This window comes from Dicentrarchus labrax, unplaced genomic scaffold, assembly GCF_905237075.1.
Source record: "Dicentrarchus labrax unplaced genomic scaffold, dlabrax2021, whole genome shotgun sequence".
Classification (NCBI taxonomy): Eukaryota; Metazoa; Chordata; class Actinopteri; family Moronidae; genus Dicentrarchus; species Dicentrarchus labrax.
The window spans coordinates 7,885,364-7,900,610 of record NW_026136709.1 but is presented as its reverse complement, the minus strand read 5'-3'; the positions used below and the strand labels follow the sequence as shown (position 1 = coordinate 7,900,610).

The 15,247-nt window shown below is 41.2% G+C and overlaps 1 protein-coding gene across 3 annotated transcripts in view; it reads left to right on the top strand.

The window, feature by feature from the left end:
- Window positions 1-11,314, top strand: part of LOC127369607 (guanine nucleotide exchange factor VAV3) — a 94,793-nt gene extending 83,479 nt beyond the window's left edge. For 2 of the 3 annotated variants that reach the window (XM_051411136.1, XM_051411135.1), the window contains exons 26-27: window positions 4,742-4,893; window positions 6,997-11,314. In XM_051411136.1, the coding sequence (XP_051267096.1) occupies window positions 4,742-4,893; window positions 6,997-7,041 (197 nt within the window). In that variant the 3' untranslated portion in view covers window positions 7,042-11,314. Of the gene's footprint in view, window positions 1-3,268; window positions 3,350-4,741; window positions 4,894-6,996 lie in introns of all 3 variants that reach the window. The other variant, XM_051411134.1, reaches the window with a different exon arrangement.
- The last annotated feature ends 3,933 nt before the right edge of the window (window positions 11,315-15,247 follow it).

The following is a 15,247-nucleotide window of genomic DNA, read 5'->3' as shown; positions in this document are numbered from 1 at the left end:
TGTACTGGAATGTAGCACATTGATGATTATTTATGCATGCAGCTGCCGTTCCTTCTTAACTGTGCGACTTTGTCAGTCATTACCCTAACTAACCTGATTCCTCTCAACATTCAGGTGTTCCAGTGAGATGTTTTTCCCTTCTTACTTGGAATATAACAGGTGTGGGGTGTGTAACTTTGAACTGAGATTTTAATTAGATGATGTTTGGGTTTGACGTGAAGCAACAGATAAAATAGCGGAGCATTGTCAAACTGTCCTCTCTGGAGTGAATATAGACCTTTTTGAGACATAAACTATTGTTTTTCTAGTGTAATTTAGTCATGAGAAGGATTTTTAAAGAGTAGAAAGGCTAACAGTTCAAGAGGTTCTTGTATGCTTTGTTCTATTGGATTGGTTGATAATGTCAGGTGGGAATATGTTTGAAATAACATCAAGAGAGGTTTAAAGACTAACAGTTAACTGTCTGCAACTTCCACACTGAAGGGCTGCTCCCCCTGTGAAACGTCCATGTTCACCCCACACAAGCTAAATGTTTCCCGCATTGCCAGAAGAAAAGGTATTAAACAGTGTGTGAGCTAGGCGAAGCGTCATTGCCCATCAGTTGGTTAATGGAAAATGTATGTCTTCAGTGGGAAAATTAGATTTCGTTTGAGCCCCGTATACCACTGCGTGCAATCGCGGGGGGAAAAAAGGCCTGGCTTGCTGACGATCATGTTCCAAGTGGGAGAGATGTGAACAGATTGTTCCCAGCTCTTCGGTTGTTCTAGACAAGGCCTGTTGTTCAAACATTGCTTCACATCACAAGTTGAGACAGCTTCAATCCAAATTTATTTTTTTCCGGTGTGGTCTTCGGTCTTGTAGGCAGCCTCCTCCTGGTGTGCCGAATTCACTTTTAAATGACTCAAGCACTGCTGGAAGACTGCATATTAATGTTTGTGCTTTGTTTTGTTTTTTTGTTTTTTTTTTGGACAGCTTTGCAGAAGGCAAAACTGACTGATTGATACCAATACGAGGTACTACAGTAGCAACAATACCAGTGTTATCTCAAAATAGAAATGAATATGTGTCCGTGAAACAAACTCAGCTGACAGCATGTGTGGGACTCTGGGCTGCAGATTGGATTTTAACTCATCTTAACTCTCTCGTGAAATGAAACAATGCATGTGTATGTGTGTACTCTCGATGTTAGTCTCCTATATTATTAGTCAACCAGCTCACATTGTGCCTTCCAGTGTGGTCCACAAATCAGATTTTGCAAAAATGAAGCATGTAAAATGCAGCTGCTGTTTTGGTGGCTGTTTGAAGTGGAGGGCGATCCCTCTTCATATTGCTCATACCTAGACACCATTAGGGGTTGCTGAGCTGTCTCTCTGTGCGCTGATTAGTATTCATTTTAAAAACCACCGGAGCTCTGCTCTCCTTACAGCATATCAATAACCCAGGCCAGTTAACTTGCCAGCAGTATTGTTGGGAGCGGCACATTTTTCATAAAGTTTTCGGCATTTATCTGCCATTGTGGGGATTAGATTGTCTATTCCCAGTGGCAGAAATGTGAGCTCCTGTGCAGGGGTGGGTTTAGAAACTTTTGAATGGGGTTGGACTGGGGCATAATTTTTATTCATTTTACAAACGAGTAAAAATGATTGTATGTAAAGCCCAGGTTCTTGCCAATTATAAACTGTACATTATTAATAGTTACATGGTTTCTTCATTGCAATGAATACATACCAAATAAACAACTTTAAATATTCTAATATAAAATTATATCAATTAATATTTGCCATTCTTTGGGTTTATTTTGGATCTCTTTGTAGTTGTTGACCATTCTTTGTGGTCATTTTGCATCTTTTTGTAGTTGTTTGATTTACTTTGTAACAAGAAATGTCAACAGTCACCTAATAAGGAGGCTCTGGCTCTGTGACCAGTAGGCTCCATCCATTAGACTAATAACTAAACTACCAATCACCTTCTGACTGTGGCCCCTCCCCTGCTATGTATGTAATGGTACAGAAGCAGACCTATGTGGCTGTGTAGCTAGAGTTAAAGACACTCATTTCTTTCAACCATCTATATATTGTATTTTGAATGAGAGTTTTCCATAGTGCTGATAATTCCTACATTAGGAATGGGCTGTTTTGTTCATCCCAGTTACATTTTCCTAGACAAAATCAGTAATTGGCATCAATGTAACTACTTTGGATTTAAAATTGAATTTATACTGTATAGTCTGTTTCACAGCTTTGTGGCATCAGAATTTCTTCCTGACTGTACTTGTGCCATACTTGCTATGTTGACATTCCAAAATACAAATGAGCCCATAAAGACCAAAGCACTAATACTTTCAGGGTTAGAGGTTCTACTGTCCAAAGAAATGCACTAGCACTGCCAGCTCTAAGACATGCTGCTGGAATCAGATCAAGCCTGTAGCTTCTTTCTCTGCCAGTAGAAATACAGATAGAAATACAAATGCAGTGGGCCTCCGGTGGGTTATTTCTCAAGTTGTTGCAAATAGTCTCTCTTAAGTAGAGAAATCTGCACTGTGGACAATTAGGTTACCATACAAAAGTACTATTATAGTAGAATATAAAATAAAGCCTATTGTTGTCTTATAAGCGCGTCTGTCAGAGGAAATTTGTGAAGGAGATGTGTCTCTGCAGTTGTGGCTGTGTTACAGTTGGATGATTGTCTTTATAAATATGCAAATAGGAATCTATTCCCTATGCTGTAATTGTGAGTACACTGCATGTTCCTCCCAATTAAATGAACAAGTGAAGATGTCGTCCTCCATTAATGATGCAGACATCCTTTTGGAAAATTGTGTCAAATGTGTCATCACTTCATATTTCAACAAAATCTTGGAGCTGGTGTGTATTTATTTGGACATTCAAGGTCTGTCTGACCCTAACCCTTCAATTTTAATTAAATTCAGTTTACCTCGAGAAAACTAAATGTATTCCTCCAAGTTTTATGAAATTAAGACAAATGTTTCTAAGTAAGAGCCTTTAACAGTTAATTAACAGTGTTAGTTACCAGTGGCTCTGTAGCTGAAGTACCACTCTCTAGAGGTCCTCCCGTACCTGCCATCATTTATTTTTTTATCAATCTGCAACTGTATTCTTTATACCTCTGAAAGAAAAAACCTCTGAGTTTTTAAAAACATGTTTTATTTTTTCTCCTTTGCTTCTCTCTCCTTCCACCATCCTACCCCCATCCCTGCCCTCTCCCCTCTTGCATCTCTCTGCTCCCTGCCTGGCCTGCCCCGACATAGCCCCATTGCTCTGCGGCCTCTCTTTTGTATCTCCTGCCGGCTACAGCTTTGTACCTCCTTCCTCTGCTCCCTTCTGGTCAGGTACAGGTATCACTTCTCTCTCGGTCTGTCTCTCTAACACTCGATTTCTCTCTCTCCTTTCATGTTGAAAGCTGCTTAGCATGCTGGCTGTAGCTCAGTGCATTCACATCATCACCTGAATCTCTGCCTTTACATTCACCATCTTGCTTCCCATTGCAACATTTCACCTCTTCCATAGTTGTGTGCACATACACGTCATCCTGTGTTGAGAATAGGGCCTGTTTGTTCTAGTAGTTTTAGTAATAGCATGTATCTACTCTATGTGTGTGTGCGTGTCTGTCTTTGCATGGAGATACCAGTGTGTGAGGCAGCAACTGTTAAGAAAAGAGTGGTGTTTGAGGTGTTTTCAGAGGCGTATGTGCCTTAGTTTAGTGTGTGTTTGCTTGTGTGCGTCTGTCCGTCAAGGAAAGGGTGGAGGTGTCCAAATTCACAAAGCTCCTCTATATTAGATATTCTATCCCCACGGCCAGGTTGTAGAGGTCTGACATTCCATTTCCACCTGTCAGCTTAGCCCAGTCCGACCCACCAGTCAGTGTCTGTAGAAGGTAGAAAGTCGGCAGGGTGGGATGGAGCAGTGGTAACTAGCTAACCTTCTCCACAGCTGTCTCTCATACTACTGTCTCCTCGACAGGATGTGTAGTCGCACACACACGCGGCTGTCAAAACACTCCAGCTGGACTTTCTCAGCTAAAGTGATGCACTGCATAAGTACAAGGACTTGTAGGTCAATAGGCAATGTAAAAAAGAAAAAATCAAAAATCAAACGCACTGGTAGTATAGACAAACTTACATAGAGTCATCAGTATGTCAGTTAAGTTAACTCTGCAAAAGTAACACCTGGCAGTTACTGGGTGTAAGCATTTAGCAAACCATTAGCTAATCTCTACATAAGAAGTAGTTTATGTAGTGCAACCTGTTTAGATTTAGATGTGTAAATCTCTTCTATGGTAAACATTTAAGTTATATCTACAGCATGCTAATGGCAAAAATCACTACCAATAATTATAATCATAATAATAATAATAATAATAGTAAATACAAATGTGCACATGTTCTTACATTTCATGAGAATAAAAGAAAAGGGACAGGGGAAAGATTTTGAGACCCAGGTTTTTCTGGCTGTGTGAAAAAAAAATCACCCACTTCCATCTGTGTGTGTGTGTGTGTGTGTGTGTGTGTGTGTGTGTGTGTGTGTGTGTGTGTGTGTGTGTGTGTGTGTGTGTGTGTGTGTGTGTGTGTGTGTGTGTGTGTGTGTGTGTGTGTGTGTGCATGTGTGTATGTGTTGACAATACTGAGGTTTTTAAATGTTTTTTTTAACCCATCTTGTTGAGCCTTGGATGAACTAAATTTAATATATTTTTAACACCCGCATCTCTTTCTCTCTCCTTCTAGTGTTAACTCCGAAAGTGATCGGTGTGGCGATAGCGCGGTACGACTTCAGCTCACGTGACACCCGAGAGCTCTCGCTGCAGGAGGGTGAAGTGGTGAAGATCTACACAAAGTCAGGAGCCAACGGCTGGTGGAGGGGCGAGGTTAACGGCAGGGTAAGTGGCAGCCTTAAGATGCTAATAAAACACAGCCTGCCATCACCAAATCCAAATAGAGAAAATAATCTTTTCTGAGGGCTGGTATTGGCTTCCAGGTTATCGAATTTCTTAAAAAGTCTGCACCCTTTTTCATTCATTTTTGTTCATTTACTAATATTTAATAGAGAAAGTAAAGTTTCAGAACTTCCATTAGCTGTGTTTACTTAGAAACCAGTTTTGTTTCTTCATTCTGGCTGTTAAATTCTTAAATCCAATTTTAGCTAGTGCTGAAAATTGGCTTTTTGAACAAGAAAGATTTGGCAAATATTCTTGTCTACAGGTACCTGGAAGGGACTATTCAGATTGAGTCTGTTTCATCTTGAGTCAGTCATGTACACCTTTCCATCGTTTCTGTTTCACCACTTGGAAGAGCTCATTTGCCGCGCTTCTATATCTTAAATGCATAAATGTTCCCATCCACTACCGAGAGAGCTTTATGATCAGGCATGCAGCGCTGAGAGAATCATGGTTCTAAATGCAGGGAAATATATGTATTGACTCCCACTCACATGCACTGCATTTAAGCTTTGCGAAGAATGTTAGACTGAGTGACAAATTCAGCCTGTGTGTGCGTGTGTGCGCTGCAGCCATCAGTAATGTGTCTGTGCTGTGAGTGTGTTTTGTGAACAGCTGTTGTAAATGAGGAAGTGTTTCTCTTTTACTCTTTTACGCCTGATGTTTGTGTGTTAATGCCGCTCTGGTGAAAACTAAACACTGTATATAGAGTCTGTAGAGAGCTGTTAGACTCTCTTTAGAGCCTTCAACCAGTAACAACAAATCGGTGCTGCTGGCTGGAAAAGAGCTGGCTGAATCAGTCAATTGAGAGACACTCTACCACTATAACCTTTCAGTTAACAGTTCAATGTAATATCAGGTTCTTCTTCTCTACTTTAAGATGAAAAGTGGTCAAAAGAAAAGATACTGGTGCAAGATATCACCTATCCAAAAGAAACTACATTACTGCAAACATATTCCAATTTCAGAGTGTTTTATGTATTAATTAAGTTTCCTAGATGATTTTTGGTTTTTAATTTAATTTTTTGAAGTTAAAATTTAGCTATCCAGCAGTTAAAACTATTCCAATCATATAAAATAACTGCCAGTATGCTTGTCGTCATTAAAAACTGGAATGACTAAACATTTTGTGTAACATTTAATCTGTTTTATTTAATCCGCTTTGGGATATGTGAGAGATGCAAATGGGTAAGAAAAATACTTGAATATAGTTGACCTTGAGTTTAAAATATGAATGTAGTTATGTGTTCCCCTAAAATTGTAAAATTTAGTGTTAAAAGTAGCTATTGGTGATCAACATTTTATTTGCAAAGCCATGTATTAAAAAACAGTCTCTCAGGAAGTAGCAAAGTTGCGACTGCAACAATAAATGCAATATCATAGTAGTCCCCTGTGCAAAACGTTGACCCATGTGTCACCAAACTGCTAAAGTTTTTTATTGAATTGTACCAACAACAAAAAATGGCAACTATTTTTGAAATTTTCACTTTCTTCCACAATTTCATTGCAAAAATGCCTAAAAACATTGCAACATTCATAGAAACATTCACAGAAGAGCTGCCATGAAATCAGGGATTTAGGCTGTAACAATCCCAAAAAAGCCTGTGAAATCCTGGAGGGACTGATGTAATAATTTAAACAAACATAAGCTATAAATTGACTTCTGCATAAATAAAATGGCTAAATTGTGTTTTAGTTGCACCATTGTGATGCCTTTAGTATTGCCAACAGTAGCATGGTAGCATGTAAAATATACATCTTTTATTTTTCTAATGAGAAAATCTCACACACACACACACACACACACACACACACACACACACACACACACACACACACACACACACACACACACACACACACACACACACACACACACACACACACCCCTTCACGTGGGCTGCGAGAGACATTCTGGTAGATGTAGGAAAACCCCCTCCGAAAGAAAAAAAACAAAGGGATGGGATGTGCACAATAAACTACAACTGATGCCTGTCTGTCAGTCAACTCCTGTGTGATTATTTATTCCCCTTTCTCCCTCCTCAGGTCGGCTGGTTCCCATCCACGTACGTAGAGGAGGGTGAGGAGTGAAAGGTCCAACATGGGAAGAAGAGCAAGATAAAAGGAAGACCGGCAGCAGTGGAGTAAGCAAACTGAGAACGCAACAGTAACAGACACTGAGCTTCTGCAGCGCTGCTTGCTCCAGTGTTACTTTTCAGAGCAAATCAGACAGCTTCACTCTCCTCGATGGAGTCCTGTTGCCTACGACCATCCCAGAGGCCTTTGGGAGAGAAGAGGGCTACAGTACATTGCAGATGCAAAGATGGCCCCATCATTTCTGGTTGACTCTGTGTGGTTAAGTGACTCCACCAACTAGCAGCTTGCCTGTCAGCGGGGCACGAGCCCTCGCCAGACACTCCCTTCTCCCTCCCTAACTTCGTCCATCCATCCATGATTCACCCTTCGCTCACTTCCTCTCTCCGCCCCAGCCAGCCGCAGCCCCCCAACTCCCACCTGTTTCTGCTTGCCAAGTCAGCCGTCGCCAATCTGTCAAAAGTTGATACTCAAATGCCACTCTTCCATTCATGCGTTCATCCATCCATCCGTCCATCCATCCAAGCATCCATCCTCAACCAACCCCTGCGGGAATAGAGTCATCTGAGCTGGAAAAGACCCACACTGTAAAGTTTTTCCTTTCCTTTCATCCCCTTCTGACTCAAAAGGGATTTCAGTCAGTTTTGACCTTGCCTGTGTGTTTCTTCCACTAATGCAGGTGGTTATTGATGACTTGATGACCCAGATTCACACACACACACACACGCACGCACGCACATCACCCACCTCTCTTCCCCTTCAGATTATGATCACACACACACACACACACACACTCTTACAGGAGATGTAAGAGAGGGATGGCGTCGGATAGCATCGCTGCACAGTGCCAGCAATTGATCGCTGTTGTTCCTATTTTCCTCCCACCTCCTACATTCTTTATCTCCACCCCGGCCTCTCATGTTTTTTTAGTTGTCTTGGCCGTTAGCGATCCTGTGCTCTTATCAGTGTCAGCTCTGTCGACAGGAGCACATTCGCCAAGGGTTTATCTTATTGGCGGCATTAGCGGCTTGTCGGCGAACAAGCCACACTGCCAAGAAGCTACCTGTACCCTAACATAATGAGACACAAACTCACTCTCTCACAGTCTCACTCTTTGCTTTTATTCAGCACGTCCTGAAATTCTTTTTCAGTTTCCTCAGCTACACATATGATGCAGTTTGATTGATTGCATCTTGCAAAATTGAGCAATGGGATGCCATCTACCCAGATGTGTACTTGTGCAACATTTTCACCAGATGATGCATCAAAATGTTTTATCATCTTCCTTGGTGTAAGTGTCTTCCAGTATAACTGCTATTTTTGAGATTTTTCCACTCAAGAATACAGTTTTTGCAGAAACACTGAACAATGTGGCATATTTGTTTTGGCAAGAAAAACATCAAATAATAAAAAAAAATTTAGGTATGTATTAACACATCAATCCAAAAGTACTGATATCAGCTTTCAGAAACCTTTTCCCACTGCTTATACCTTCCTGCTAACTGTCCTCCCCCTCACCCCCCCTCCTTTTCTGTGTTCCACGCTCACCCCCTGTATACATTATGCACACTGTCTCGTTAATCCACAGTGAAAGAGGATTTTCCCACATTTGAGGGAATAAATACCTTTACGCCAAAACAAGCTGCACAACATACTCCACTATATAGTCACAGACAGAATAAGACTGCAGTGTACACAAATCCAAAGTAGTGATCAAGTTACATCTGGAGGTGAGGCCAAAACCTCTCCAGCAGTTGGCTTTGTGCAGCAACGTTTTAATCTCAGCCAGGATGTTGATTCTCTTGTGCTGTAAAACAAACTACAAACTGTACTTGTTTGTTGAAAATATGTACATATTGCCAGTTTTATTTAATTCATGGTTGGTGATTTCTGTTCACACAGTGGGCATACGGAAGGCAAACTCACTGGTCTTATCAATTGTCCAGTCACACAGCTATCCAAGTGTCATTCATGCATTGCTATAAGGAACTTTACTTTGAACTAGTCCTTTAATATCTTCAGTTTGAAGTTGTTCTTTGGCTATATTTCTTATGTTCCTCCTCACTCCTCAAATACAGACTTTCACACACTTACACACACCTACGCATGACATTTTAAAAACCATCCATCTCTTTTCTGTTAAAGGAAACTATTTATGTAACATGTACATAAAATACAATATATGTCACTGAAACACACATTGGTGAGAGGCAAGATTCTCTAGATTGCAATTTAGGCGATGAACACGTTGTAATATTGAATCAGACATTAAAAAAGTCAGAACTTTCAGAGCGGATATAAAGTTTAACCACTTGGTAAGATCAAGAAAGGTGTCATGTGGCTAACTAGTGGTAAAAGCCCTGAGAGCACTGCTTCCATTCAGAGCCATCGCCATCCCCGTCACGCCTTCATTGTGTCGATGCCAGTGGGTATTGTGTCAGAAATCTATTTTGTGAATCTAAGTAAGAATTTATTGTAAAGATATGCTTTTATGTGTGCTTAATGGAGCCATTATGTTTGAAAATCACTCACAGTCCCCTGCCAGCCTTGCCACTCCACGCTATTATGATATGTATGACAATTTTTTTTTTTATCAGTCATATTGTTTAACTACTGCACTGAAGAAATGTGTCCAAAAGGGTCATATTAATGCATTGTTGCATGACATCTCCCTTTTTCCAGTTCTTGTATTATCAACAGTGTCATTAAGTGACCACTAGATGGAAGCATCCTAAACACATCTCTTCCTCCCCCAGCAGTCACCTTCAACTTGCTAAAGTTTGGAGATGACATCATCTGATTAGGCGGTGAACAATATTTAAGGGAGCAATTAACACCAGCCTCAGACTACTGCTGTGAGGGAGAGGGAAATAGGACAAAACCAAATCAAAAATACACAAAATTTAGTGAACATGCAGGTAGACTAGAAAACATGCGTTTCTATCAGCTGTTATCAAATTCCCAGACTCTTTTAAATGTATTGATATTCCAGGAACTTCATATCCAGTAGAGATGTTTCTCCTCCCCGCCTGCTTCCTGAAACATCTGAAGTCTCTGAACAGCCAAACATTAAATTCATAACATCTTTAGGAAATCTTTGGTGCGGCAGCAGCACAAATGCGATCCAGCACCAGCCTCTCTCCCGTCTCGGGAGAAGTGAGGAAGGCAGAGTAGGCTTCTCTAATCGCAGACTCCGGTAATCCACTCCCGCACTCCTCCTCCGCCCAGATGAACTCTGACAGCGGGGCCATTTACAACTGCAGGCCCTTCCTCCCCTTCTGAGTGCGCTCCCAGATTTTTTGTGCGCGGGAGGGACGGAAAGAAGGCTCAAGGGTATCTGTGATCTAATCATTACACCATCTCCTCACCTCAGCGACCCTGCTGCATCCATCTCTCTGTCGGCTCCCCTCTTTCTCGCTCTACCTCACCTTGTCACTTCCCGTCTCTCTCTCTCTCTCTCTCTCTCTCTCTCTCTCTCTCTCTCTCTCTCTCCCCATCTATCTTTCATCCAATCTCTGTATTCTCGCTTTCTCTCTGTATTCTGTCCCTCACCCCGATGCTCTGTAGGCTGTAACTGGTGTATGTTGGCGGGAGGAGAATGGAAGATTCAGTATTATCAGGAGAGGAAGGAGAGAGGCGTCTCACTCTCTATAAACAACCCCAGCAAAATGAGGACTAGTTTAATTTTACCACAAATTAATTGACTGGGAGAAATGATGCCAATTAGAGAATGAATTGGAATTGGCTCCCACCACTGTCGTCTCCTCACATACAGTGTGTGCACAGATTATGTACTTATGCGTAGGCACACGCCATGTACGTGTGGAAATGCATTTTGACAGGATTCAGGACCGGGCAAGTCTTAGCCCAGCAGGGGTTACAGGATACAATCTCCTCAACCAACACACAAGGACACTTCTGTAGTAACCTGAACAGAAACATAATGGTCACCCATACATAAAGAAAATATGTCATATAATACTTCTTTCTTTCTGGGGCTGAAAATCCAATCTCGAGCCAAGAAATCATTGAACCCCCCCACCCTCTCTGTTTGTATTCACTGTGCTCATGTTTTGTTATCCCTATGAAGCCAAAGATGTATGCTGTACTTACTGTACTCTTGATGTTCTGTCTCATAACCACGGTACCCGACCGCTGTGGCCTAACTATAACTGTGCAATCTCGACTGTGTAGCATTACCATGTATTGTTGCTGTATTATACTGTAAAATATGTACATAGCACATAATAAAGATATACATTGCTTCTTCTATTGTGTTATTCTAGCAGATTGTCAACAGATGCAAACTGTGTTACACCCGGTGTTTAATTATTCAAATGTGCCACAACTTCCTGACTATTCACCAAAAAAAACCAATAGAAAAACACATATGTTTCTAGTGACACATTAACTTCAATCTGTCTGGTTTATATTTGGTGTACAGAGGTTAAGTGATGAGATGAATTTAATAACACTGATTATCTGGTTATCAGTAGGTGGGATACATTAGGCAGCAAGTGAACATTTTATCCTCAATGTTGATGTGTTAGAAGCAGGAAAAATGGGCATCCTGAAGATTTGAGCAACTTTGGCAAGGGCCAAGTCTCCAAAACTGCAGCTCTTGTGGGGTGTTCCCAGTCCGCAGTGGTCAGTATCTATCAAAAGTGGTCCAAGGAAGGAAAAGCGGTGAACCGGGTCATGGGCAGCCAAGGCTCATTGATGCACGTGGGGAGTTAAGGCTGGCCCGTGTGTGCACCAGGGTGCCCAGGTGGTCATCATGTTATGGCTGAACGGTGTATTTCACTACATGTCAGAAGCAAATATTGTATACAGATTACAGATTAAAGAGCCTCTTCAAAATCTGTTTTAAAATTCAAAAATACTCTGCTTTGAGAAATGATTAATTATTGTATTGATATGGTTTTTCCACAAAAAAAATTCAGGTACCTGGTAAAAAAAAAAATCATTAAAATTACATCATATCCTTCTCCCTCACTGAAAAAAACAACTTTTTGTTTGTTTCATTAGTTTAACTACGATGCACAAGATGTCTCCTACTTCTCTGAAAACTTCAGTGTGTGCGCACTGGAGGCTTCAAGTTTTCACATCAAACTAGTGGAAGTTGCATATTGGACCATTTAGCTTTCAAACTAAAACCCTGCTCGTACTGTGCGCACATGTCTTAAACAGAGATTTAAGGTGAGCACAGAGAAACTTCAGCAGATGAATGTGCAAACAGCCTTCTAGTGTCAAACTCCGCACACACATTATTCTGCACAGTGAAGCTCAAACATCCAAGGGAAGAAACAATGAGCAAAACCCATTTTCCCCCACATTTTACATACAAACACGACTTACCTTCAAACATAAATGCTTCGTACACATTAAAGCACCTGTAATAATCATCTAGTAAAATAATATTATAACTCTGACATGGACCAATCTGCTGCCTAATGAGTTTTGAATAAGATTGTTTATTGTTTTATGGTGCTGCTATTTTAATTGTAAAGGACCTGAATACTTCTTCTACCACAACAAACCTGACAGCAACATAAAACATATTTTTTAAAGCAAATGAGATAAACCATGCAACCAGCTTAAAATTGAGTTTTACTTACTAAGATGTGCCCATGTAACGTTATACATTTCATGCTTTAGGATTTGGAATGATAATTCAATCAGTGGACAAATACCATAAGCAACTGCAGAAGGATATTGTGTGATGAATCACTTGGCAAGTAGTTTTGAGTTACTGAGTATTTTAAAGTAACATATTCAAATGAATAAACTCTTCAATTGGTGACGATACTGCCACTTAACAGACATTTTCAAACTTGAAAGCAATAATTACAATCTTGAAATGATTAATTATTAATGTTAAAGTCTTCACTGTTCAAACAGCGAAGTAGCTACAGGAGCACACTTCTTATAGTTGCCAAGTCTTTCCAGGAAATCAAAAAGAAATAAGAGTGTAATTTGGCTTTTATCATGGTCAGTCTCATCTCTGTTAGCTCAGCTTGCCCAGAAGTGACTTTATGGCTAAAATTAGGACTTGGTCCTCAAAGTATAGTAGTGCTCATTAAATGGCTGCCGTGGTGTTACTGTTGTGTTTTGTTGCTGTTCCCTCCACAGGACTTAAATAACCTGCAGCCAGTGGGGTGCTGTTTCTCACTAGCTTATTGGCTAATAGGTGTGAATGAATGTGGGGATAACGGTGGGTCTTGTTGCAGTTATCATGCTGATAATAACGAACCAAGTTAACCAAACTTCTAAATATAGCGGGTTAAAATGAATGCAGAAAAGGTGAACGCTAACAGTACTGTGGGTGTTGGAAACCATGCAGAGAACAGTTGTACAAGTGTGTACAAGACACATACCATATGTTGATGCTTAATGTAGCTTCTTCGTAAAAAATCGTGCATGTGCCGGTCTTGTGTGTCTGTGCGTGTTTGTGTGTGTGTGTGCACTGGTGTGTGGGTGGTGGTCTCCTCGGCCATCTGGTGCCCGGTTACCTGCCGTTGCTAAAGCTAGACTGAGGCTCGGACACCGAAAGGATGAGTGGTGTGGGCTGCTGCTGGCGCTGCAGGGGTGGAGAGAGACGTTGTACTAAATACCCACCAGGCGGGCTTCGCCTTGGCCGGGCCAGTCTGGATCCACCACCAGTCCACTTCCAGCTGAGGTTGGACCACCAGTGTGACAGATGGCCGGCAAGAGGGTGACATCAGCCTTCTTCACAGCACTGAAAGAATGTTGGGGCCCAACTTTCTGGACTGCTGCAGTCCTCTCTGATATGAAATGGATTTTGAAGATGAGCAAAGATTTTCACTGAGTTCTGTGTTGTTGAGACTGATGGAATGAGAAGCTCTTGTCACTGATAACATGAGAGCAGGGGCGGCTGATATTGATGTTATAGTCAGGTTGTTCAATTCAGAGAGTGCCAGGCACAGTCTTCACTGTGGCCCCACACGCCAAAGCACATACTTCAACTGTGCCAGTGTAATAGATTCTGATGTAGAGGACTGAACAAATGTCACTAAGAAGTACAATATGCAGATATGCCTGCCCACAAGCTGGGTAGACATTGTGCTAAAATAACTTGATGTTTCATTGTGTGCAGAGTTTGAGCCGTCCTTAACTGTATATTTATGTATCTGTTTCATTTTATTGTGAAACTTCACAAGTTATGCTGTCAGAAGTCAAACTAAAGCAAAGGTGTTTGCACTGAAATGGTGTGAAAACACAGCTTGTAAATATGGCACATGACTTAAAACTCTTGGATATTTCCTTCAACGTTTTAACGAGGACGAGCTTTGTAAATGAATCTAATACTTGTGGTACCTCATTGACAGCCATCAGTCCTGATATAGTTAAGTGTCAAGAACATCAAAAACACCAGCGAGGAGCACTGAAACGAAATGACCCACTCAGCTGACTGAACTTCTCTTGTTTCAATTTAGCACTGCAGTCATTTGTCTACTTTTCCCTCCATCTCCCTTTCCAAACCCCTGAATCTCATATAACCTGCCATGTTTTGACTTCTTCGACTGCACTCCATATATGCCAGTCTATTTCTCACTCTGTCTAGTTTGTGCTTTCTCTAGGTTTATTGCTGTCTTTTGGGGCCATGAGGGAGCCATCATCATTGCCAGACGGTATGGCTGCTGTGTGTAAATATCAAGCACTCTTTTCCCTCCTGTTTTCCTGGAGACTATCAGCACTGCATAAACACAGAGGTGCTGTCTACGGAACACACTCAGACAGCTCATCACCATAACACACACACACACACACACACACACACACACACACACACACACACACACACACACACACACTCTCCTGTATTAGCTGTTATTGGCATCTTTCTTTACAGTTTGTTGCTACATTATTCTAGCCTTCGGTTTATTCTCATGCATAGTTATGTATTGAGCTTTGATTCAAGAGAACTTATGTCCTCTGTAGAAATGTGAGAAATGCCAAGTCATGTCAACATGCACAGAAGCAGAAGCGTGTGCAAGGTGATTGCATTTATTCCAACTGAAATGAAGGCATATTCTAGTGCACTTTTTTAGAGCTGCAGTTGCAGCCTTTTTCTTCACATATTCACATATACAAACAAACACACGCTGTAAGCAAGCTGTACAGAATGTGTGTGTGTGTAGGGCACACACACACACACACTGGTAACAGATGGCGGCACAAA